We start from the raw sequence: 26,360 nt of genomic DNA on the forward strand, positions 1-26,360 counted from the left end.
GAGAGAGGATCAATTTCTTCATTTAGTCAAATAAAAAAATCCAAAACTCCCTTTGGGCTCTAAAACTTATTTACAGAAGTTCTAAATCATGGCATAAAAGTAATCTTAAAAATAAAACAACATCACAGCCTAATTGGAGCCCTTTCTTTTAGAGTCAAGAATTACAGTGCGACTACAATGCATATATAAAACCAAAATTCTGGAAGGGACATCTAATTTTTTACATTACAATGTTGATACGAGCTGGGGAAAATCTGAAACACTAAACAATTCCCACTATGCAATCTTGAGAACAGAGAAAATGGCTTATTTTATTAAAAACAGTATAACCATTCATTTAAACTGAATGACTAGAGACACTTGGCCTAATTTTCCAGAGGTGCCAAGCATCCACAGCTTCCACAGTCTTTAAGCGGACTGCAGGTGTTCAGTACCTCTGAAAATCAGGCAAACTGTCCTTAAAAACCAAACATAGTAAGATTTAGTTAACAAGAATCACAGTATATTAAACACTATACTGTTAAAGGCTGGTGGGATTTAAAAGTTTGTTTTTACTGCTTTTGTAAGCATACAATGTTACTAAAAATGACTTACTAGGATATAGAAGCTAAACAGACATAGGAATGTTCCTGAACACAGTTTTAAATTATGCATTGCGATCCAAGCGTACATCAATTTCTCTGCCACTGATTTTTATGCCGTTCATTATTCTACAGGCTTTTTCAGCAGATTCTGGTGAGTCAAACCTGACTGTTCCACAGCCTTTTGATTTTCCATTCTCCATTTTTATTTCAGCAAACATTACATGACCTGAATAAATAAGTTAAACAGCAGTTACTATAAAGGCTACATTGCATTACCAAGTTAGAGATCCAATGGCAGATTGAGGTAGAAAGGCATTAAGATTTTAGGAGGCATCTAAGCTTAGATGGTAAAATACAATTTAAAAACATGCTACGATCAAATGAGCTAACCAAGTGTAAGGCTTGCATCCATCTTACAGTAGACTGAATCTTTGGGTCAATCTGAGGTGTTAATTACATTTTTATTTTTAAAAAAGTGTTAAAACAAGGAGTTGCTATTCCAATACATTCAGGAAGCGTTTACTTATTGAAAGGAAACATAAGTGTCAATACAGCGGACAAGAATCAGAGTATGAAAACTCCCTGGTCTACACAAATAGCAACAGTCCTTGTCTCATACCAGTATAGAATTAAACATGCCTTTGCTTGAATTAATTGAGCTCAGTTGCACAAACAAGAATCCTATTAGAATAAGACCAGTTTTGAGGCCATTTCAGCCACAATTTGAGCTATCAGGCAGTTTAAAGATGCTAGCAATCATATGGTGATTACTTAAGAGGTGCATGTTACAGTAAAACACTCATAGTACAGATCAAATGGAGTGGAAGTTCTGTTACTGGAGTGATTACTGAAATAAGAATTAGATGACTCTTCATGGATGGACATTCCTTTATCCTCAATACACTCCTTTAGAAGACCTAAGATTTCAAAAAGCACTCAAGACAGAAAACTAGTCATTAACTGGGTGTTTTAAAAAAGACATTTCATAATGAGCTATCCTTTTAGCTATACCATGCTAATACAGGCAAACCTCACAATAACGCACCCTGCCATAACGTGAAATCGCATATAACGTGATCGTCAGTTGGCTCCCCTTTAAGGCCTAATAGTGGTCCCCAACGCCATGGCACCCGCAGGGACATTGATGTGCCCCCGCTTAGTGCCCAGCAGGGGAGAGAAGCTATAGCCCCGCGCCTGCCAGGGACAGAGAACTCCGAGGCTGCAGGTGCTGGTGCTCTCTGTTCCCAGCAGGCGCAAGCCATGGCTCCTCTTGAGGCCAGAGCGGAGCCACGGCCCCGCGCCTGCCAGGGACAGAGAGCACTGGCGCCCGCAGCCTCGGAGTTCTCTGTCCCCGGCAGGCGCGGGGCCGCGGCTTCTCTCCCCTGCTGGGCACTGGGCGGCGTACATCAATGCACCATGTTGGGGACCACTGACTTAAACTGACCGGCTTGAAACCTCGCTATACCACAACCCCGCATTTATCGCAAAGGAATTTTTTGGACCCCAAACATCGCGTTATAGCAGGGTTTCACTGTACAGCCAAGCCCCCAGAAGTAGGCAAGCCTCTCTAAAATGTAGGCCTCATTTTTAAGAGACTCACAATACAAGACTGACTTTTCACAGAAAGATGAAACATTTAGAGACATTCTTTGTAGTCCCTTAACGATATTTGCATGACGTACAGATTTTTCTGATTTGTACTAATCATTCTTTTCTTAAAAATCATTCAACAATTACTACATTAGCTGCTGTGAAGATTGTCAAAGAAAAGCAGATGCATTTCTAGGGCTCATCTAGTTAAACCTGAACAGAAATTGCGTTGTTTGCAAACAGGGATACTGTGGGCACAGGCTAAAATGCTTTTCAGTATAGCTTATTTCTGTAAATTTATGGATAAAAACTATTCTGGTAAAAGCACCTTTGTTACTGTATAACTGCATCTACACTACCAGTATTATTGGTTTAGAAACTGATATAGCTAAAGCAGTACAAAAAACTGTATTTGGACAACTCTTAAACAGAGATTCTGTTTTCATACTTCTCCTTAGTTTCCCTCCCTACTTCTCCTTTATACTAATACCTGCAGAATGGCTTGTAAAGATTTTTCCACATTTTAATTCCACATTCTTCTAATGTTCACAAAATTCTTTTAATTTTAAAATGCAACATTATCAAGGTTACACATGAAAAGAAGGCAGCTATTAAGATTAGCTCATATGCAAAAAATGGTTACTACTGTTTGGGGCAGGGACCATCTTTTGTTTTGTGTTTGTACAATGCCAAATACAATGGAGCTCTTATCCATGACTATGGGTTCTAGGCACAACAGTAAAACTTGAAGATAGCCAAGAGGAAGAACGTTTAGGTACAAAAATAGCCACAAGAGACTGGCAAATAGTTTACTATCTTATGCACTCCTGCCAAGTAGCATAAACACTGGGAGGGAAAAAAACCCACACACCCCCTGTAGCAGCAAGTCTCAAAATCTGAGTCAACTGACTCAGGCTTGCACTACAGGGCTAAAAACAGCAGTGTAGATGTTCCCACTCAAGCTGGACCCCGGACCCTGAGGTTCCCATACCCCTCCCAGGTTTCAGGGCCCAAGCAGGAGTGTCTGCTCTGCTATCTTTAGCCCTGTAGTGCCAGCCCAAATCAGTTGACCTGGGCTCTGAGATTCACTGCCGCAAGTTTTTCATGTTGTTTTTTGCTGTGTAGATGTACCCATAACATCCAAGCAATGAACATCTTTGCATTAAGTCAAAAGCAGGAATACCTGCAACTTCATTTGCTTGGACAAAATGTATGTACATTTGCTATCAAATTTCTAGAGCACAAATGTTTGACTGTCTATTCAACATCTCAGCATAGCACTGCCATCTGATAGTTATTTCTTCCTCCCCTCTCCCCCCCCCGCAAAGTAAAAAAAGGCAATTAGGTTCTGAGTTCAGAAAGTGAGTTTTCAAAGGGGGAAACAAGTTGTTTGTTCTTACATCTAAGCCCCATGATTCATGCACTTTTAGCAATAGGGCTATAAAGGCTTTCTGAATTACCTGCATAAATCAATGCTATGTTGAATATCCACAGCAATCCTGCAAGTCTTCCATACACAAAGCCAAACAATATAGCAAGAATGCTTTTATTCCTTTTAATAAGCCACAGCCCTCAGATAATACACAGACCAGGCCCATCTAGCTGAACAAAAACAATCTGCCTCCAGATTGTAAGACATATCTAAAGTCGCAAGGGTAAATTTAGTGCAGTAATTTTCCTAGAAATTAAAGTATGTGTGCTGGATAAGGCTGGCCAGACTACTCTTCAGGCTATTTAACATTTTGTCTAGGCAATAACTACATCCCACTGTCCCTGTAGACTGAACATTTGTTAAGCTCTTACTTTATGGCTTATGCAGGACAAAAACATTTGCAACCTTCCATATACTTACCACATTGACTGAATTTCTCTTTTAGCTTCTGCCAGGTCAAGTCAAATGGAAGCTAGAATGAAAACAGGTATTAATAATATGTACAGACACTGAGTGGAAAAAAATAGGTGGCTGTTTGAATTCACATGCTTACGTTTCTGACAAATATCTGGTTGCCTTTAGAACCTCTCTCTCTCACACCACTTCCCATCGGGCCAGCCACAAATCCTCGATCCATATCAATGTTCCTGTCAAGGCCAGCTCCCATAGCTGGTCCCATTCGATCAAAACTGGAGCTCATCCGATCCATCCCCATCCCCATTCCTCCAGTCATACTATTCATACCACCCATTCCACCACCTAGGCAGAGAGAGGAAGAAAAGATGTTCAGGAAATAAAAATAAGTTTACTTCACGATATTAAATTAAATGCAAGTTATAGCTGTATTGTAAGTGAACTTAATTAATTAGTATCAGAGGGGTAGCTGTGTTAGTCTGGATCTGTAAAAGCGACAGTGTCCTGTGGCACCTTATAGACTAACAGACATATTGGAGCATGTACATGCATCCAACGAAATGAGTATTCACCCATGAAAACTCATGCTCCAGTACGTCTGTTAGTCTACAAGGTGCCACAGGACTCTCTGCTGCTTTAACTAATTAGATCTCTTATGTAAGGAAAATGCAATCATTTTAGGAAAGAAAACTGGTCTAGTACAGAGCATAATGAAGTCTGTCATATTTCATATAAGCTCCTAGCAGATTCAAATATTAGCGTGTTAGCCTGATCACAGTTATTACATTCTTTGCAAGTTACTAAAATTGATGTTTTTATTTGAACATTTCTGAATTATCAAAATATCAGTACTGTACAATAAGATACCAAGTAGCAGATACAGAAGTGTTGGTGGACTAGTATTGTATCTATAAAAAAACATTCCAACGAATAACATCACAAACCTCACAGGAACTGGAAGTTCATGATTTTCAAATTTCACTGAGTCATACAGTGGACCCAAAAGATTAAACAAAAATTTTGTAGACATTTTAGAAGATGGATAATTCGAGCATTATAATCCAGGGAGGCAAAATAAAAATACATCAGTTTTCCTGAATGCAGATACACACACTTTTACCTACCTGATGGCATCATCTTCCAAAGGAAGGGTTCTTTGGATATTACACTGGATTGACATTAATAGCCACTACCTGATATCGGAAGCCTGGACTTTCCAACATTAAATGCTATTTTAAAGCACATTAGTTTGTGTCATGCGTGTGAAACTACTGGCACTCAGATAAATATCCTACTGAATGTTTTATGAATCCACAATTAAAATTCAGGTAAGGCAGGAGCTTCAACTTCATCCATGTCTTGAGTATCAAGAAGGTGGATTTCCTAATGTGTCACCCAAAATAGCCAATGGCAAGGCATTACTGTCTTTCAACTATCCCAATGTGAAGGTGTCATGCCTACTGACTATCAATGTTGCCTTTACACAAAAAGTTAACTGAATTATATCTGAAATTCTAGACCACAAATGATGGTTTCTAGCATGATGTACTTAGTGCAAAAATTACAGTATTGAAAAATCAGAGCTGTTTGTAGGATTCCTACAAATAACTCACCCTACCTTTCTTCTAGCAAAAAGTTTACCAGAATGCTGCTCCTTTTGTCAAAAATAATTAGCATACTAAGAAGTATGACAAATTCCAACACCAGATTAAAAGTTAGAAAGGATGTAGTGAACGAGGAGGAAACTCCATGTTTACATATAAATAGGGCCCTACTAAATTCTTGGTCCATTTTGGTAAGTTTTACAGCCAGAGGGCTTTTTTAATTGATCAATTTCACATTTTCAGATGTTTGCATCTGGAATTTCAATGTGTTGTAATTGTGGGGGGCCCCAACCCAAAAGGGCAGCATGGGGGGGGTGTAAGAAAGATGGGGGGGGGGGCCTGAGGTCGCAGGATTGCCATAGAGCTTCCTGCAGCCAGAGGAGGTTCCTGGAGGTGGGTCTGATCTCCCCTGTAATGCTGGGAGTGCCCCAGCCGGAGGCTCCTAGCTGCTAGTCAGGGCCAGGCTGTGGAGGGTCAGGACTTTCTCTTCCACTGCATGGCCAAGGGGAGGAGAGATATCAGACCCACCTCTGGGTACCCAGAGATGGGTCTGATCTCCCCTCAGAGTGGTCATGCAGGGGAAGATGAAGCCCCATCCCTCCCCAGCCCAGCAGACTAGCAGCTGGAGATCAGTGAACAGTAGGAGCCCCCAGTTGGGGTGCTCTCAGCCCTGCTCCTCCCCTCCAATAGCTGGATTTCAGGGGGGGAGGCCTGATTTCACAGTCCCTGAATTTAGTAGGACCCTATTATATATATATATATATGGAAAGCATCTCTAGCAAAAGAGCTCCTCCAAAAACAATTAGGATTACAATCACAACCTAGGACTGGTACATGAATATTTTCCTGCCACTGAAAGTATTGCACTAGAACAAGTTAATTATTTTCAAAAATCTTCTGCTACATCTATATATTGATTATTTACATTCTGTTGGAACCAATCAACCTACTCATTCCAGATCCTACTGGGCCCATGCTAGAAGCACCCATTCCTCCTGCAAAACCACCAACCATTGCACCACCTAAACAAGGATAGAAAAAAAGTCAAGTTAACAAAGCCAGACATATTAGCAAGTACACTAGTTAACATTTAAAACAACACAAGATATTCTTATGATTCTTCTCTGTGGACTGGTTTCACTTGTGTAGATTAGATGGGTTGGTACTTTATTATGCAAGCTGGGTGGGAAGCCTCTAACCAGTGACTTTGATGGCCCCTAGTCCTGAGCTCTTTTTACAGGTTTTAAGATGCTTTCCAAAGCCTCATTCTAGGAAAAAAAATTCTTTTGTACGGACAAATTGCCATTAGGGTAAGCTATATGGAATAAAGAAAAATGATCCTGCAAGAACACCAAAGCAAGGCTAATAGGACCACCTTATTGTGAAAAATATAGGGTGGAAAGATCTTCTGTCATTCCCACTCCCAACTGGCGTACCAATACCAGGAGAATTACTTGAAATTTGCTTCTCGTCCAAAAGATGAAAAACAATTCAAAGGAGCTGCTTATTAAACACTCAAGTAAAGATTCCACTGGGAAGGCTATATGGCTCAGAGGAGAGAACATGCTTTTAGGAACAGTGCTAGGGATGTGGAAGAAAAGACATACCAAATTCATTAAACTCCTAAGAGCTGCAAGACAGCTGCAAGACTGAGGCAGCAAGGGAAAAGCACTTTAATTCCACCATTCTATAACTCTCTCATGATGGCTTTGGTAGAGGTTACCATAGCACTATCCCTACTGTCCCTGTCCAGATTCTGTTGTAAGCAGCTAAACTGCCCTTCTTTCTGGAGTAAATCTCAGTACCAGGCGAAGTGGCTGAAACTATAATAGTAAAGAACTGAATTATCAGACACAGATGGGCACGATATATTGAGGAAGAGTCAATGAGGCTTTTGTTGAGGGAAATAATACCTCACCATTCTATTAGAATTCTTTGAGGATGTCAAAGTAAGCATGTGGACAAGGATGATCCAGTGGAAATAGTGTACTTGGACTTTCAGAAAGCCCTTGATAAGGTCCTTCACCAAAGGCTCTTAAGCAAAGTAAGGAGTCATGGGATAAAAGGGAAGGTCCTGTCATGGATCACTAACTGGTTAAAATCCAGGAAACAAAGAGTAAGAATAAATAGTCAATTTTCACAATGGACAGAGGTAAATAGTGGTGTCCCACAAGGATCCATACCGGGACCAGTTCTGTTCAACATATTCATAAATAACCTGGAAAAAGGGGTAAAGAGTGAGAATAATGAAGTGGCAAAATTTGCAGATGATACAAACTTACTCAGGATAGTTAAGGCCAAGGCTGCAAAGCACTACAAAGGAATCTCACAAAAACTAGGTGACTGAGCAACAAAATGGCAGATGAAATTCAGTGTTGATAAATGCAAAGTAATGCACATCGGAAAACAATCCCAACTATACATACAAAATGATGGGTTCTAAATTAGCTGTTACCACTCAAGAAAGATCTTGGAGTCATCGTGGGCAGATTTCTGAAAACATCTGCTCAATGTGAAGCAGCACTCAAAAAAGCTAATAGTGTGAGGAACCATTACAAAAGGGATAAACAAGAAGACAGAAAATATATTGCCACTATATAAATCCATGGAATGCCCACACCTTGAATACTACATGCAGTTCTGGTCACCCATCTCAAAAAAGAAAACAAAATTTTTTTCTTTAAATTGGCACAGAGGAGGGCAACAAAAATGATTAGGGATATTGAATAGCTTCAATATGAGGAGAGATTAAAAAGACGGGGACTAGTCATCTTGGAAAAAGAGATGACTGAACAGGAATATGATAGAGCTCTATAAAATCATGAATGGTTTGGAGAAAGTGAATAAGAAAGTGTTATTTACCCCTTCACATAATACATGAACCTGCGGTCACAGTAAATGAAATTAAGAGGCAACAAGTTTAAAACTAACTTAAGGAAGTACTTCATACAACCCATAGTCAGTCAGTCAATCTGTAGAACTTGTTGCTAGGGGGTGCTGTAAAGGCCAAAAGATATAAATGGGTTAAAAAAGAATCAGATAAATTCATGGAGAATAGGTCCGTCAACGGCTATTAGCCAAGATGATCAAGGATGCAACCCCATGCTCTGAATGTCCCTAAACCTCTGACTGACAATAGCTGGGACTGGACCATAGGGCACAGATCACTCAAACTGCCCTATTATGTTCATGCCCTCTGAAGCACCCTGCACCAGCCACGGTTGGAAGACAGGAAACTAAGCTAAGTGGACCATTGGTCTGACCCAGTATAGTCAATTTCATGGAGAAGAGAATAGACAGAACTCTCTCTGATAAATCTAGATCTGCTAGACTGTGACAAAGGCAGCATCACTGTGACAATAGATCTTGACATGAGAAGACAAATGGGTGCGGTTCTAATACCATTCAATGTATGTCCACAAACTGATGACTTGCTCACCCCAGAACTATCAGCACAACCTTGGCTCTGTCTTGCTTGATTTTATTATCCTTCACATGAAAGAAAACAAGAGTGTGCATGGTATGGGCTAGAAGGAAGAACACTGAAAACTTCATGTTGCCCATGCTACTTTATCTGCTTGAGAATCTTTCACATTCTGGGTTTTTTATCTATCTGGTCTGGTGTTTTTTGCCACAGAAAGTCAGTGACTGACTTGCCCAGACTGCACACACTCTGAATACCCAATTTCTGAAACTGTTCCCCAGAGTGGATATATTTTCTCCATAATGAACCTAATGACAGACTGGTTAGCTCAGCAGTTCAAAAACGGAAAGATGATTCTTCTCTGCAAATCTGAGTAGAAGGATGGTCTCTCAGAGGAACAGTGTTTCCCCCTTTGCCACACCAGTGTTATCTGACCTCAGAATAATGTGCTGATTCTGGCTAGAATACTGCGCTTGTTCAATGCAAGCTGGGATTTTCAGTGCTCCAGCGGGTGGGCATCAAAAGCTCTCTCTCTGAAGTACAATATTTCCTTGGGTCAGATGGATGCTTAGACCGGATCCCCAAACCCAAAAAGCTTGTGTTCGGGTCCTGCAGGGGCATCCTTTTCATTGTTTCATCACAATGCAACACATTTTGTGACCTATAGGGGAAAGACTATTTCATACTTATTGCTTTGATTGAAAATGTCCTCCATGATAAGGAACTGTTTGCAGAGTTTGAAACCAGGGTACTAAATCCCAGCAGGATACAGTAAGGTTAAACAACATCAGCAGAGCTCAGATTGCCCAATTTGCTAGAGAAATCTACCATGCTATCAGATTTTATCCTCAAAGTGATTCTCTGAAGGGAATACTAGTCTCCAAGCGTTTATTAGGAGTAAGAAAGCTTCTACCAAGCGCTTCTCATTAATGAAGAGGCCTAGACTCAAGAACATCTCCACTCTGGCCACAGCCATTAATATACAAACTTCTAAATAAGCTAGTCATCTAGGTAGATGATTTCATAGATCTTGTTCTAGATTGATAAGTTTCCCTGATATTGTAGGCAAGGAAGAAGGGAGAGCCTTTTACTTCAAACAATGCCCCTTAAAATGGTCAATACAGTCTCTTGGGGGCATTAAAGCTTTGAAGACCCTCTTCGATGCACCAGTGGCCCATTTCCCTTAAGTAAGAAGGCATCAGCCTAGATATTGGGATAGGAGGACAGTAGGGTCTTGCTCGGCTAAACACAGCATAAATCAATAGTTATGATGTACAGTCATAATAGTTTAGCTAGCAAAAGGAAAAAAATAAGAAGTTATAGGTCCTCTGGGATTCTATCAAGTTCTCATTAAATACAAAGGCAATGCCGAAATACAATCAAGAGAAGCAGATATCTGGTATCTTCCAATTACTTCCATTCTTGACACTGCTATCCTGCTCAGTGATCCCTAAACAGTAATGACCACAGGGAGCAGGGATATAGACTTTGTAGATATAAATCAGCCCAGGACACTTTCACCTTTAAGTATGTACTGTCTTGTTCTGTTACAGCAGCACCAGAGAATGCAAGTATATGGCAGAATCCTGCTGTTTTGCACTCTACTTGGCTGAAACCTGCTCCCATCTATTGCATGCAGAACTCCCACATCCAATTCTTCACAACAGTATTAAAATGCACAGACTTAATACCAGCCTCTGCAAGACCAATATGCATCATCAGTACACAGGGAAAAAGAAAAAAAAAATCTGATATTCGTGTAAAACAGGGGTCGGCAACCTTTCAGAAGTGGTGTGCTGAGTCTTCATTTATTCACTCTAATTTAAGGTTTCATGTGCCAGTAATACATTTGAATGTTTTTAGAAGGTTTCTTTCTATAAGTCTATAATATATAACTAAACTATTGTTGTATGTAAAGTAAATAAGATTTTTAAAATGTTTAAGAAGCTTCAATTAAATTAAAATGCAGAGTCCTCTGGACTAGTGGTCAGGACTCAGGCAGTGTGAGTGCCACTGAAAATCAGCTCGTGTGCTGCCTTCGGCACGCATGCCATAGGTTGCTTTCCCCTGGTGTAAGAGATCTGCAGTCAGAGCTAAGTTTGTACTTTCAACTGTGAAATTTGGTCTACAAATACATAGCAGCTACTATCAACCTAAATATATTCTATTTTGAATGTCTTCACTTCCAAGGAACCGTTCAGCCACTTTAAATCCAAGATGGGGCAAAGATTTCCTGTCATCTTAAAAGATGGGAAATAGTCTAAAATAGATACCAGAAAATCTGATGTCTTCTGGAAAGGGGCAAATTAACCAAATTGTGCAAAGATGATAAAATGATTTGCTAAGAATCTTCTTTTCTGCCTCTGAAGAAAAGACTGAATCACCTTGTGAGACAGGGAGACAAGAGGACCCACTGATCTTCTGTGATGTGGACCCAATCCTTAAAGATGCCCCACTTCAAACAGAGAATGTATGAAGAGTAGAAGCCATTCACAGGCCAGAAGAAGCAGCACTTCCAGACTGACTTGTGTAAATAATGGTTCGCTAATTTGACTTAAGCATCTGTCTAAATGGAGATTTTCTAATTAAAATTGGTAATCATGCCTGAACCTCCTTCAGGGAAACACTGTTTTACAAGCAGACTTTATGGTGGCAACTAAATTAGTCCCCTCTGCCTCTTCCACTGAGGCATCCATATATCATAAAGGATTTTATGAGTCAACCTCATGCTATTCTTGACCTTTGCAGGGTGGAGTTAACAGAAAAGAAAGTCAATCTCTTTAGCATGTCCACTATAAAAGGAAGTAGTAAATAGCTACATTTAGGCAGAATCCAGGCTCATCCTTGAACTTCTGGTCAACCTAGACTCTACTTCTGCAGAATACTTTTTATCCTAAATGAGCAAGTGAAGCCAAGAGAGTAGTGAAACCTGCTCAGTCAAAAAAGTGCAATATCCTTGCACAGGACATGGTGACCTAAAAGTAGGAGAAAAATATCAGCACAACCTCCTGAGCTGTCTTTACTCCTGGGGACGTTTTGTGCCACTATGCAATGCTGAATTTTTCAGAAATTAACATGCACACAGAATTTCCTTGCCCCATAGAAATGGACTGCAGTGCTGAGGGCCACAGCTAGTGGTTGCTGGACCCAGCAGAGCCCAGCTCACACCTAGAAAACAATGCCGAGGGATGGACGAGAGAGCTAGAGGATTCCTGGCAGCTATAGTTTCCAGCATGCCCTGGGGGAGAGAGAGGCAGGAGCCTGGCTGGGCTCTGTGGGTGGTGGAGTATGGGATGGGGGAAAAGGGGGCTGGGGTATACTAGCTGGGGGAGCACAGTGGCTGGCTTGGGGGGAGGAGGGGGTTGTGGGTGTCTCCCCCCCCCCCCAATCAGCAGGGCTCTGGGGAAGGGGGAAAAGGAGCAGAGAAACAGGAACTGGGTTGTTATGGGCGTTTCTTTAACTCTCTACTCCTGGGGGAATTTGTGTGTGTGTCTATATTGTTACAGACATACTTGCTGACAGGTATTTTGAAATAAATTACCAAAACAACAAACTGCTGTGATTATGTAGTATGATTTTGACAAATTTCAGAATTTTAAAATATTGTGCTCAGAATTTTTATTTTTTTTGGTGCAGAATTCCCCCAGGACTATGACTTGCATAAAAGAGGAAAGGAAGCAGACTGGGCCTGTGCAAGGAAGGGGAGGAGACAAAGATGGTAAAATTTCACTGTTTCTATTGGATGCTTCCTATTCAATTTACATAAACAGGAAGGACAACCTGTCTAGTGTGCACTAATGAGACAAGGCCACAGAAATTGCAAGACATATTTGAACAGCTGGTATGTAGTTTCCAGAAAGGTGTCCTAGAATTTCAATTCTTCAAATACTCAAAGTTACTAGCTATGTTAACTTAAAATATTCTCTTTAAACACACCCTCATTCAAAAAAAAAAAAAATTTTTTTTGGGCAGGGCCACCATACTTCCATCTATGTAAAGATCTAAATTTTATCCTCATTGCAACACCTACCAAAATGCTTTTTGGAGACTGAGGTTGAAGATGAAGAGCAGATAGATTTACTAGTTGGTTTACTTGTCAAAAGAAATAAGAAATGTGATTGCTCAGGAAGAACTCAAGTTTGACAGAGTTACCATACCCATTCTTCCAAATGAATCTCCAAAGCCCCGGTTCATTGCCATGTCACTCCGACCAAAATCTCTGTCAATACTTCCTCCCATTCCACCACGGAACATTTCTGCTGAGAATATACCAACAAACAAGCAGAAGTTACAATAGATTTTCTGTTACATTTTCAACATAAGATGTACATAAATTACATATTTCATGTTTGCTCATGTAAAGGGAAAGTAGTTTAAAGCACAAATCTGAAGAGCTCACATTTAAGTTTGCTAACTTACCTCCCATGCCAGTTGTCATGCCTCCCATGCCGGTTCCTATGCCCCCACTCATTCCACTGCCCATATTTCCTCTGAAGTCATCTACACTCCCCATCCCTATGTAAAGAAAAGCGTTTTAGTAACAATAATTAATTAAAAGGAGAGGGAGAGAGAGAGAGAGAGAGAGAGAGAGAGAGAGAGAGAAAGTTCACTCACCTCCCATTCTGCTGACTCCACCAAATCCTCCCATGTTAGTCATTCCTTCCATTCCACCAAATCCACCGATACCTATGCAATAAGAAAAATGTTTTCTATACGATATTTTAAAGACGTTAACAGAAAAGAAATAAAAAAATACATATACCTCCTCCCATTCTGTTCATTCCTCCAAAGCCTGGGCCATCCATTCCGATACCTTCAACAAAAAGTCATACATATAGTTTAGAACACAGAAAAAGCTCTCTCCTTATTTCTATATTATTACTCCTGTGGGAATTCTGCACCAAAAAATTAAAAATTCTGTGCACAATATTTTAAAATTCTGCATATTTTATCAAAACAACACTATATAATCACATCAATTTCAATTATTTGGGTAATTAATTTCAAAATAGTGTCAGCAATTATGTCTGTAACAATACAGACAAAAAAAATTCCCCCAGGAGTAGAGAGTTAAAGAAACCCCTACAACAACTCAGTTGTGTTTCTCTGCCCCTCCCCCCGAGCCCTACCTCAGGGTCAGACACCCCCACACTCCCTCCAAGGCCCAGGTCCACCTCAGACATTCATGCCCACTATCCTCTCAGAGCCCAGGGATCCAGAAGGAGAAACAGCCTGATGCTGGGTCCTGGGCTTGCACAGAGTTTCCTGCATGCCACCTCCTTCCTCCAGGGCAGGGGTGACCAACCTATGGCTCTGGAGCCACATGCGGCTCTTCAGAAGGTAATATGCAGCTCCTTGTAGAGGCACTGACTCCAGGGCTGGAGCTATAGGCAACAACTTCTAATGCACCGGAAGGTGCTCACTGCTCAACCCCTGGCTCTGCCATAGGCCCTGCCCCCACTCCACCCCTTCCCAGCCCCTCTCCGGAGCCTGCCGTGCCCTCCGCCCCCACTCCACCCCTTTTCGGCCCCTCCCCTGAGCCTGCTGTGCCCTCCACCCACAGAGCTTCCTGCACACCACGAAACAGGTGATCAGGAGGAAGAGGGAGGTGCTGATTGGCAGGGCTGCCAGTGGGTGGGAGGCATTGGGAGCAGGGGAGGAAGCTGAAGGGGTGCTGCTGACATATTACTGTAGCTCTTTGGCAATGTATACTGGTAAATTCTGGTTCCTTCTCAGGGTCAAGTTGGCCACCCCTGCTCCAGGGCATGCCGGGAACTGCAGCTGCCAAGAACACTTCAAATCCCCCCTGCTCCCCCCTGGAGTGTCTTCCATTTGCAAGCTGGGCTCTGCTGGGTCCAGTGGCCCCAAGTGGCCATCAGCACCTCTGCAGCCTATTTCCGTGGGGTTAAAAGGAAATTCTGCACAGAACATAAATTTTGCACAAATACTGTATTGTGCAGAATTCCCCTAGGAATAATTTATGTAAATCAATTAATCAAATTCACACTATTCAAGGTTTACTTTGTTAGAGCAGACAATTTTTCCTGAAGCAAGACCAAGAACCATTAACGTTATAGAGAAAAGAAATAAAAGTATCCTCACCTCCTGGACCCATACTGCCCATTCCACCACCCATGCTCAATTGGGTTGCACTGATGGGCTGTCCTCCTGGTCCAAGTCCCATCCCAATACCTCCAAGGCCACCTTTGAAAACCACAGTAAGTATCACCATCAGGAATCAGGATTTCTGTTGCCACAATGAGACCCTACAAACGTCATTCATGCCTCCTGGTGCAGACATCACACAGTTCCAGACTGCAGATCATAATATATGAAGTTCAAGGAGTAAGAAAGATTATAACCCATACTCACGAGGTAACTGTGGCGTCTTGTTCTCCACCACACGGAAGTCTTCATGAGGAATTGATTTGTCATCCTGTTGTGAAATGAGTATTATTAGGAGGGACTTCACTACATTTTAGCTTAGCTAAAAGTAAGGTACAAGGGGACGGGCAGACAACTCACCATTTTTACATGCATGGGTCTATCAAACAGGAACTGTCCATTGAACATAGCTGAAGACCAAGTCAAAGAAGTTTGATCTGACTACTGAAGGCAGTCTAACTAATTTTAAAGACTCATTTTTATGATTTAGCTTACCTATCTCCCTCACCTTTCTTAGTAGTTTCCTCCTCCCTTCTCCAATCAAGAGATCAGCTAGTTAGAATGACAGTTATAGACAATCACTGAACAAATCAGCTCCTTTTTCAACCTTAACTATTGGACTGCAGAGTTATCCTCTCTCTCAGGCCGAATGATTATTTAAGTGTTTATCTACATTTGAACCGTCACTAGGCAAGAGAATGTTTCTGAATTCCAGTGGTTAGAGCACCCACCTCAGAAGTCGCAGTACATTCCTCCTGCTCCACTCTTTCATCACTTATACATTACAGAATGGCTTCAAAAAGAGAAGCTGAGGAAGCCCCACATCAGAATATCCCATAGCTCAGGGGTTAGGGCACTTTCTGTTCAAACTCTCTCTCCCAAAGGGGTTGTGGGAGAGATGAGAATTGTACCTGGGTCTCCCACATCACAGCAGAGTGCTCGAACCATTGAGCTAACAGTTATAAGGTGGGCACCACCACCACCACCACCACCACCACCACCTGGATTTTGAATTGGACCCGATCTGGTGCATGCACCCGGAGGCTCCCACAAGCCACACAAACCAACGAATTCTTATCTTCCCCTGGCTCATGAATTGCTCTGGGACTTGGGCACCTGGACACCTAGAATAGAACTAGACATGCCTCAAGGTCTAAAACCTAGAAGGAGTTGCATGGACTTCAGTGGTGCCACGCATAGGGATTTAAGTGCCTGATTCTGGAGTTTAGGTGCCTAAGCTGTTTTGTGAAGTGCATTCAAGGTCTTCATGTACACAGAAACTGAAGTTTAGCAAGCACATAAACTAGCTACAATGCAAATGGATATAGTGTAGCTTTAAAAATCAATCACAACACTCGTATCCATTCAACACAAACTGAATCCACATTTAACAAATTGCTCCTTTAACTAGATAACTAATTCTCAAAAAATAAGGATACATATTGCCTGAACTGCTTCAATTGCTTGTTCAAAAGTGACTGTTCCCATTCCTCGACTCTTGCCATCCTTGTCTTCTTTGATATCTGCACGTTTTACAGTTCCAGCAATGCTGAACACCTCCTTTAGTTTCTTCCAGCCAACTTTAAAGTCAAGCTGAATATACAAAATTACACAACTGCAATACATTTATCTCTTCTCACTAAATAATTTAGAAGACATTTTACAGAATAGTAACTTTTTAAACTCCTAAAAACAATGTATTTTATAGCACATGTCCACCACAACGAGTCTAACAAGTCAAATCTCTTTAAATGTGATGAATTTATGTCACTTCTGTATGCTTCCCTCACCTCCTCAACTTTTAACATGCTGATTAGGAAGGGAAATATTTTGCAGCACCTGCATTCCCTTAAGTGCCAGTTTGCATTTAAAGAGAAACAGGAAACTAGTTCTAGTATTTCTTAAATTTGTGCACATTCTGAGCTAGTAAGAGAATCAGAATAAATGATCGCATTGAAACAATACTGTAAAACAGAGTGTGTGTTAATGCAAAGTAACTGGCAAGATTCTCTGCACAATAAATACACTTGCCAACTAACAAGTACACTCAGTTGTAAAGAAAAGTTAGGTTAATTTCCAGTAAATAACTTTATCTGTAAATACTATTTTAAAAAATTGCAAGAAAGGACTACAGCAGAGTGAAGACCTTCAAAGAGACATGCTAGTAGTAGTCTGCTGCTCCTTAAAATTCATTTAACTTATTTCGTTTTTACACCCCAAACTAGACTCATGCATGCGCGCTCTCTTCAATTTCAGGAAAGAAATACCAGATCTTAAAATTAATTCATATGCATTCCCTTTTAAAGTGGAGAGAGTAAGTGGATGCTCTTGTGTAATTCACAGAGATTGGTACTACTGAACATAAGGATTTTTTAAGATAGACTAGACAGTAAAATTTTTAAATATGTGTTTAAACTTACATTAGCAACAAAAATAGTGGACCCAAGCCTGCCAGCCTGCAAATTACTAATAATCTCAGGAGGAATGTTTGGATTATTGAGAATTGAAGGGGGTAAATTCATCAATCCAGGTGTCATATCAGGTCCATGTCCTCCTGGGAATGGTCCTCCCATACGCGCCAATAACCTGCGAGCATGTTCACCATCAGGATCCTAGAACACATTTAAAAGTAAAGCTAACACATTCATCGAACAGCAGGACTGACAGTTGAACAAAAAAAGTACTATTTTAAAATTCCATAAAAAATCCATCAAAATCAACTAATATCCTTGTCAGCATCAGCAGAGGGATCAAGCACTTAATTAGCATGGAGACCTAATTCCCTCACCTCTAGAGGTGGGTCCTTTCAGATGAGGGTTGAGGCATATTGGCAAAGCACTTGTGGAGGAAGCGTGCACTGCCACTTCACATGCTGTACCTAGCCTATGGACAAGTAGAAAAGATTTCAATCTAATGGGCTGTCAGTCTAGTACCTTCTTCCAAGCACTGAGTTAATTCAATTAACTTCATTTTATTATTTGTTAATTCCATGATTAAAAATGTAACAGAACATTCCAAAGAACTATTATAGGACCCAACACTATATATTACATTGAGAATTTTGATACTTATCTGAGATCTCAATTTGCACAATCACCCTATTTCCACCCCCGTCCCACTACAAAACAGTCAGAACAATCTGACTGGCAGACTAGAGTTAAGAGTCATATTTTGATAAAAGTATAAAAACTGAAAGTAATAGCCTGGGATAAAAGAGGGAAGTGGTAGGAAGTTAGGAGGTATCTACCTTTTTAAAAAGGCATTTGTTTATTTTGGCATACTACAGTCTTTAGGACACATCATGATTTTGTCACATTAGCTCACAGAAGGCACAATGCCAGGGGACCAAACAGGCCCCTGGCTGGCTAAGGAAACACAAGAGGCCTCTTCACTATTGAAAGTAGAAGATATGTATAACTAATAGACCACCTAATGTTAGTGTAAAGCCACTTCAACTGTTCCGAGAAAAGATTTAATCAATTCAAGCTAAAACAAAGTAACATTCATACCTCTTTAATGTTCAGGGGTCTTCCACTAAGATCATATTTGTTCATAGTTTCTAATGCTTTCTTTACGAACTCTTCATCTTTGAATTCAACCACACTTAAGAAGGAATAAAATATTTAGAGTATTAAAGTAAAGTTAATTTTAAAAAGCTAGCAGAATATTTGTACACACACACACAAAAAACACACAACACAAAACACAAAAAAAAAAACAAAAAAAACAAAACTTACCCACAACCCTACATCCATGATGAAGATTTGTGAACACGGGTTAAGGAGGAAAAGAAAGAGGAGTGAGTCAATAAACACAACTAAAAGTATTTTAATATTCCATATTACTGTTAAATAACTGTTAGATAAATTTCAACTCCAGAATTTATAAAACACATGCTTTTTACTGATAGGTGAAATTTAATTTCACCTAAGGTCCTTTGAACAAACATACTACAGTGGATATTACAATTAAAAAAGCAGAAGACAATATTCTAAACTCTATTTTATTCTCTTTGAGCCAAACCAGAATTGGACTATAGAAAAATGCCACACAGATCGATATAAGGACAGTTAAAAGAATGTGATCAGCACACTCAGTACAAAATTAAATTCTACATACATATAGTATACACGGATTTTGTGTACCTTTCTGAATTACGTTTAAAAAAGTTAAGTTATTTTTCATGAAAGTAAATTATCGACTGCACCAAAACCCACTTAATAAAAGCAACTAGTTTAGGACTGCTTTAAGTGAGCAGTACTATAGAGACTAAACTGAAAACACACCATTTTGTTTTACAAATGTTAGGGAAATCATTTACAATAATTATTCTTGCTTAGTTAGAATCAAACCTGCATTTCAAAGTTCATACAGCAGGTTCGGATCTATTATAGTTCAAACTTTTGACTGAAAAAAGACAAAGGAGCTTTAACATTCTTCACTCTAAGTGCCTCATTGCTGGCATTCTCTTGGCTGCCAACCACCTCCTTCCATTCAGTTTAAAAAACAGGCAAATTCAGTAATCCAAAGTGTTCAGAGCACTAGTCCTGTAAACTCTCAAATTAGATTCTTCAAATAGTATATTCTATACATTTTTATACTTACTGGTCTCAAATAAAAATATAACACTTGCAAAATTTGTCAATTCAGTAGTTTTTTTTTTAAAGTCCTTTACATAAAACAGATCTAGAACACAACAAAAATCCTAAATTAAAGTGTTGGCTGAAAAGTATTACCTTAGGAGAATTAAGTAAATGCCATTTGTTGACTTTATAAAATAACTCGTCCCTTACAGCCAGCTAGTTTGATTTACATGAAAGTGTCAGACTGATTCTAATACAGAAGCCTCAAGTCTATCATAATAAAATAAAAATGAAACTTACTTTCCAAAAACTGGTACAGGTATTATACAAAAATAAAACTGCAGAGGAACTTTTAAACCTCTAGCAGATTGTTGCCCACGGCACTTACCCTTGATTTTCCTTCAGCATCCTTAAACAGCTCCACGTATGTAACCTCACCAACTACATAAGACATACAAAGGGAAAATACCAAGAGACAATGCATTTAAACACCAATATCTTGCTTTACTGTGCCCCTGTGCACAACTCTACAGAGAAGCACCTATTATTCACCAACAATCAAAACCAGACCAACATACCTCCTGTCAATGGCTATATAATTTAGCTAATTTTCAGAAATATGCAGCAGCCACATTCTCAAGAGCTATACAAACAACTATATTTAACCTAATTCATACTACAGATCATATTTTGGCCAGTATGATATAGTTGGTGAACAAATTCAGATACACACTTGGTCCCTTAACCTATCAGATTAGAACATCAACATTAGCACTTTTCAGTGACATTTGTCATCCTACTCACAACAGCTGTTTTAAGGTGACTTTCTACCTGAATGTCTTCAATCATAAGAGTTTGCCTTCAATATAATAAGCAAATTTACAAGTCAAGTATTTCACAGCAAGCCACACACTTTCTAAAGTTTCGGTGAATAAAACCAATCAAATAGTCATGTCACCTTACAACAGATACACCAAGCAAAGTTACAAAAAGTTTTTGGCATTATTAAACAGCCTAGAAGCCAAGTGGGCTTTGCATTACTTTTAAAGAATCGATATTTTCAAGAAAAATAACAGATCTAACTTTTTACAGAATTCTTATTAGAGTTATTTTCCCCCAAACTGTCCAGAGTAAAACATTTGGGGTATCCAGATTACTCTATCAAAACTGCAACAGCAGTAACACACTTTTAAAATAGATCTCCAGTCAGTCAGTCATGGCAGTAGTGACAATGCAGACAAAGTTAATTCCACAGCCAGATTCCACCAAGGAAATACAAAACATCTTTTGAAATACACACTAAGTGTATTGCTTAAATACAATAGCCCTTTAAAAATCTACAAAGACTTCAACTAGACAAAACACAATCTCTTTAAAAAGTCATGAGGGCATGCATATGCTGTTGGCTCTCTACTGTCACACTAAAATGGCAAGATTGTAAACACTTCATTTTCCCACACTACCCTGCGATGCAGTTGTCTCAAATGAAAGAGTGGGGGGAAGATAGATGTATCAAGTAAAGGCCAAAAAAAAAAAAAATAATAATAAATGCAAGTCAAACCTGTGTGGCTCAAAGGACAAAAATATTTTAAGTTCCTCCCCTTCCTATATGAAGTGGGTTATCAGGAGTGAGTTACCTTTTTCTCTCATAAGATCTTTAATAGCTTGCCATTTCATGTCATATGGGATGTTGCTAATGAAAACTCTGTTACGGTTAATAGTCTTCTTTTCTCCAGTGCCTGAATTCTTGTCCTTTGAATACGGATGGAATCTATTCTTGTTTCCAAGAGATGGAATTGCCTTCGGTTTTGGAACATACTTTTCCTTCACAGATGCTTTCTCTTCCTTTGCTGCCTCATCATTATCCCTATATTTTCAAGAGAGAAACACATTAGTTTTGCCTTGAAATAATGGTACAATTCTACATTAATAGGGCAAATCTCACATTTTGCATGCTATCAGCTTTGCAACTACCATTCAGAACTCCCTAGTTCCCAAGATATTTTAAGAATTATTTCATTTTAAACAGTCTCATTTCATGAACACACTCTTCTATTTGGCAACAATAAGAAGTTAAAGTTTGCAAAGAAAGGCCACACTGTTCCATTGTAATCACAGTAAGGAAGTCTGGTTAAGTTGTACTTCTGTAGTATGCCTGTCAAGTTCCAGCAAGGTGGTGTTATAAAGAAACTGATTTTTAAAAATGTGTGTAACTGAGATATATCATCCTAGTTATTACAAGCTTTGAGACTTAGGAGTTTTAAATAGAGTACTGAAAGGTCTTTACATAAGACATCAGTTGCGATTACGCAATATTCATCTCATATTTAAGTGTTACAAGATTGCAGAAAAGGATTTGGAATGCTCTTGCTTAACTTATTACATGAGCAAAACAGTATCTTCAGAACACCTCACAAGCTGTATTTGTTTCAACCAGCTTGCAGGACCTAAAATTTTACACAAAATTCTGACACTTTCAGCATGTAGCTAAAATGACCTAAAATACATATTTCTATTCTATAAATATAGTATATCGCCGGACTGTTTGGTTTGTGTTTATTGAAGAATTATGAAATTAAGAACTAAGATTCTCATCATGAAAACTACACCTTCAAATGTAATCAACCTGCACATCCTGAGTGGGCAATAGTCAATTTATTACTGTTGCGCTAAGTAAATGAAAAGTTCTAGTGTGGTCCTATTTATTATCCACCCACAATGCCAAACTCCATTTTAGGAATTCAGAGCATGAATCTGAAGCAATTACTTTTCTTAGAATTAGAAAGCACTGGTGTGAAATGGGCTTTGTAGCCAAAATGTGTAATAAATCAAGTTAGTTGAGCGATTATTGCAAAGTTTATATCCAAAAAAGCTATTATATTCAAAAAGAGATTATATAAAAAAAACGCAAGCATATGCAGGTATTTTCATATTTTATATATAGCAAAACAATCTCTGCAATAATCTCATCACCTGAGCATTCATAAGGATATAGAAATCCACAGATGCAGAACTTCTGTGCATCCGAGAAGGAGAGGCAATGTTTTCTGTAAAATATGAGCTATCACTTGAAAAAGAAGGCTTTCTTTGTAGTCAGGGAAGAAACTAAACGGGATTCAAAGCAGCATTACCTTTGTAGTCTGGAGACCAACTGAAATGACAACTTTAAGAGCTATGAACTTCCCTATCTCACTTTAGTGAGGAGTCCATTCAGTCAGAAAAAGTCAATCAGTATAGAATTCCCATGGAAGTAATGAAATTAAGCAATACAGGGAAATCAGTTATAAATTAGCTAATTAAGGCCAGGGATTTTTTCTTCAAACTTGTCAAATATAACAATAAAAATGTGCTAGCTGCTCTGCAGACTTCTTGACCCAGATCCCCAAAACAGCAAGAATTTTCATTATTAATCAATTTTACGTAAAGGGATTTTTTGTTCGTTCATTCTGTAGTCAATCACTTGATATTAGATTGACCCAACGTAGTATGCATCGACATGTGCTGGGGCCAAAGCTGTGTAGGAACAATAGCATGATTCTAAACTTTGATTACAATCAACAGCATATATTATTAGCATTTACTGCATAATGCTTAAATATGACCAAGAAACAATAATTAAACTGATGTTTATTTTCTGATTCTAGATATTACTAGTAATTAAATTTTAACTAGAAGACTGCATCTGTAGGAAACAAACTGAGGCAAACATTTAAATCCAAAATTGTGCAGAAAATAAACCTTAAAAACAAAATAAATAAAAAGATAAATCTTCCAAGCTTATGCATAAAGAACCCATAGAAAAAAATGATTACAAATTGTAATATGCACATGATTTCTCATGATATCAAAGTTAACAAAATACTTACAGCTCAGAATTCTAGTTACTTAACGTACTGTGTTGAAAAAGTTATTCTAGGAACTTCTATGGGTTCTGTTCATAAGCATCCCTACAAACCAGTAGGTAGGTACAAAGTGGCAGTGTAGGATGTTCCACAACTAAGTGCCTGATCCTGCAAACACAGACGCACATTTTTAACTTTGCTATCTTGAGTAGTCCTATTACTCAAAATAGTAGGTTTAAGTAGGTGCATAAGTAATTGCAGGACTGGAGTCCACTTTCACATAAGCATTATCTGGTTACAGGAGAATTTTAACAGACTGAAATTTGTCTTTTGACACACATTAAAATTAACAAAGTGCTTTCTGTACATGATTACAGGGGGAACAGAGGGGGGATTATGTGTACATGAACCCTGATACCCAGGATTACATCTTGCATTGCTTTCTAAATAAACCAACTCCACTAAAAAAAAAAATATATGGTAACAGGTTTTTTAAGTCAAGTCATTGCCAGAGTTGTTACATTCCCAGATGAAAATGAAAAACTGTTATTACTACTGTGTTGTATTTTGATGTTTGCACAGCAGTTTGAAAATGCAAGGCCCTACATATGGCCTTAAACCAAGAATAATACAAACCACAAAAATAAGGAGTGTAAGCATTTAGAGCCAGGTGAACACAAAGGAAAACCTGGCTTAGGTTACCCCAAGATATGTAAAATATAATCTACACATATGCATATATGCCTGCATACATATACCTGTCCCTGGAAATTTCCACTACATGCATCTGATGAAGTAGGTATTCACCCACAAAAGCTCATGCTCCAAAATGTCTGTTAGTCTATAAGGTGCCACAGGATTCTTTGTTGTATCTACACAAATATCATATATGGTCAAGAATACCTTCATTCTTCACCCCTTTTATAAATGTTTTTATTCTGAATCTGACCTCAAGTGTGTGTGTTTACCACAATCCATATTTTTAAAATTTCAAAACGTCAATGCAGCTTTCAAACAGCCACCATGTATTAAAAGAAGTCTGTAACAAATTACTTTTCTCCCAGGTGTGAACTGGGTAAAACGAGAAGCTGAAAGTTGTACTGATTTGAGACCAAAGACTTCCTACATTCAATCATTGCCTAGTAACAGTTTGAAGGTCTGATGCCAAGAACCATCAGCCCAAGAAAATCCATTTGCTTTATTACATTGGAAAGCTGAAATTCCAAGCTTCCTAATAATATTCCGTATCTGTCCCTGACAGGTGATGGTTTACTGGATCTTAAAATAGCACCACTGTAATTTATAGGAAAGCTGACAATTTTTAAAACCTTTTCAAAATGTGTTACAAGTACAAATTTTTCTCTATCCACCTGCACAAGAGGGCTCATAGTTCTAAGACAACCTGGCCTTACAGATGGAGGGATACAAAAAAAAAAAAAAAAAAAAAAAAGAGGCAGCAATGTAAAGTTACAATATATCTCCAGAAAAGCCCTGTATAAACAGAACAGGTTATGGTATTTGAAGGCATAAAGGTTCACTACTTAAAAGCGACCTGCGGCTTGCCATGGAGTGATGATCAACTCCCACTCATATAATCCTCATACTTACTGTCTGTGTTACACGCACAGGCTTGGATTCAGCGAGCAGACACACCACCATGCAAGGAAGCGCGCTGCTCCCAGTGATCACACCGAGAAACCTCGTCATCGACAATATAATGCAATTGCCTTGCCTCCTGCCTTGCCGCAAGGCCACGCTCTCCATGCTCCCAAGAAAAGGCTAATGGGATGGGGGAGGCAACCCTCCCCTAACGCAGCACCCCATCGCGGGGCAGCCTCATGAGCCTCCCCTCCCCCTGCTCTTAGCCCCCTCCTCCGACCTCCTCGTTATCCCCTCCTCCACACACCGCCCCCAAGCTACCCCACAACGGCTAACACTAAAGGGGGGGTGGGGGCTCTACTTCCCCTCCCAGGTGATGGGGCCTCCCGCGGACGGAGTAGCCCCATCCCCTCCACTCCTGGAAGGGGGAGGAGTCTTATGGCGGGAGGGGGGAAGGAGAGGACAGGCTGCCTCTCTACCGCGGCCTAGGCGGCCCGCTGAATCCCCGCGCTCAGGTAGCCCCGTTGCCTGGCCCCCTCCCGCTTGTCCCCCGGCTCGGAGCCCAGGCCCAGCCCCTCACACACATTTTGACGCCATTGGCGCTGCCGCCGCCGTCGGTCGCTGTTGCCGCCGCCTCCTCTTCATCCTGCTGTTGAGGCTGGTTGTCGAGGGCGGCTAAGGCCTCCTCCGCTCCCCCCGGGGGCGCCGCGGCCTCCGGCTTATCGTTCTCCGCCATTTCCTTGCCTGCCTCCTGTGCCGCCGCAGCCGCTGGGTTTGAAAGGGTCCTAAGCGCCCTGGCCTCTCCGCGCCGGCCCGGCCAGCTCTCGCGAGAACGAGTCCGGAAGGGGGGGAGCGAAGAGGGCTGTTGGGTTACCATAGTGACGCCATTGTGCCGGAGAGGCCTGTCGTCTCCATCCTCCCCTCTTCTAGGCGGGGATATCTTACAGGCGTCGGTCAAAGGACTCCCCTTAATTAGCTACGTCCAGCTCGAAGTGTTATCCCCCCTCCCCCAAGACATTACCCAGCGCTCTGTGTGCATCCACCCTCCCCAGCGAACTTACTGCCAATTCTGTCTGCCCTGAGACCCCTTCCCCACACAAAAATACCTACTCCCACTTCTGAA

The 26,360-nt window shown here is 40.1% G+C and overlaps 1 protein-coding gene across 1 annotated transcript; it reads right to left on the reverse strand.

Moving 5' to 3' along the window:
* Positions 1-4: 4 nt before the first annotated feature.
* Positions 5-26,129, reverse strand: MYEF2 (myelin expression factor 2). Its single transcript, XM_050966943.1, has 18 exons — positions 25,822-26,129; positions 21,434-21,663; positions 20,185-20,237; positions 18,951-18,958; positions 18,723-18,816; positions 17,634-17,825; positions 16,653-16,806; positions 15,574-15,623; positions 15,421-15,484; positions 15,151-15,252; positions 13,811-13,861; positions 13,663-13,734; positions 13,468-13,563; positions 13,206-13,307; positions 6,575-6,646; positions 4,160-4,365; positions 4,027-4,078; positions 5-810 (listed from the first exon to the last, which is right to left on the reverse strand). Exons 1-18 carry the CDS (start codon positions 26,112-26,114, stop codon positions 647-649), a joined length of 2,055 nt encoding a protein of 684 aa, XP_050822900.1. The 5' UTR covers positions 26,115-26,129; the 3' UTR covers positions 5-646.
* Between the last annotated feature and the right edge of the window lie 231 nt (positions 26,130-26,360).

This window comes from Gopherus flavomarginatus, chromosome 9 (genome assembly GCF_025201925.1).
Source record: "Gopherus flavomarginatus isolate rGopFla2 chromosome 9, rGopFla2.mat.asm, whole genome shotgun sequence".
NCBI classification, from domain to species: domain Eukaryota; kingdom Metazoa; phylum Chordata; order Testudines; family Testudinidae; genus Gopherus; species Gopherus flavomarginatus.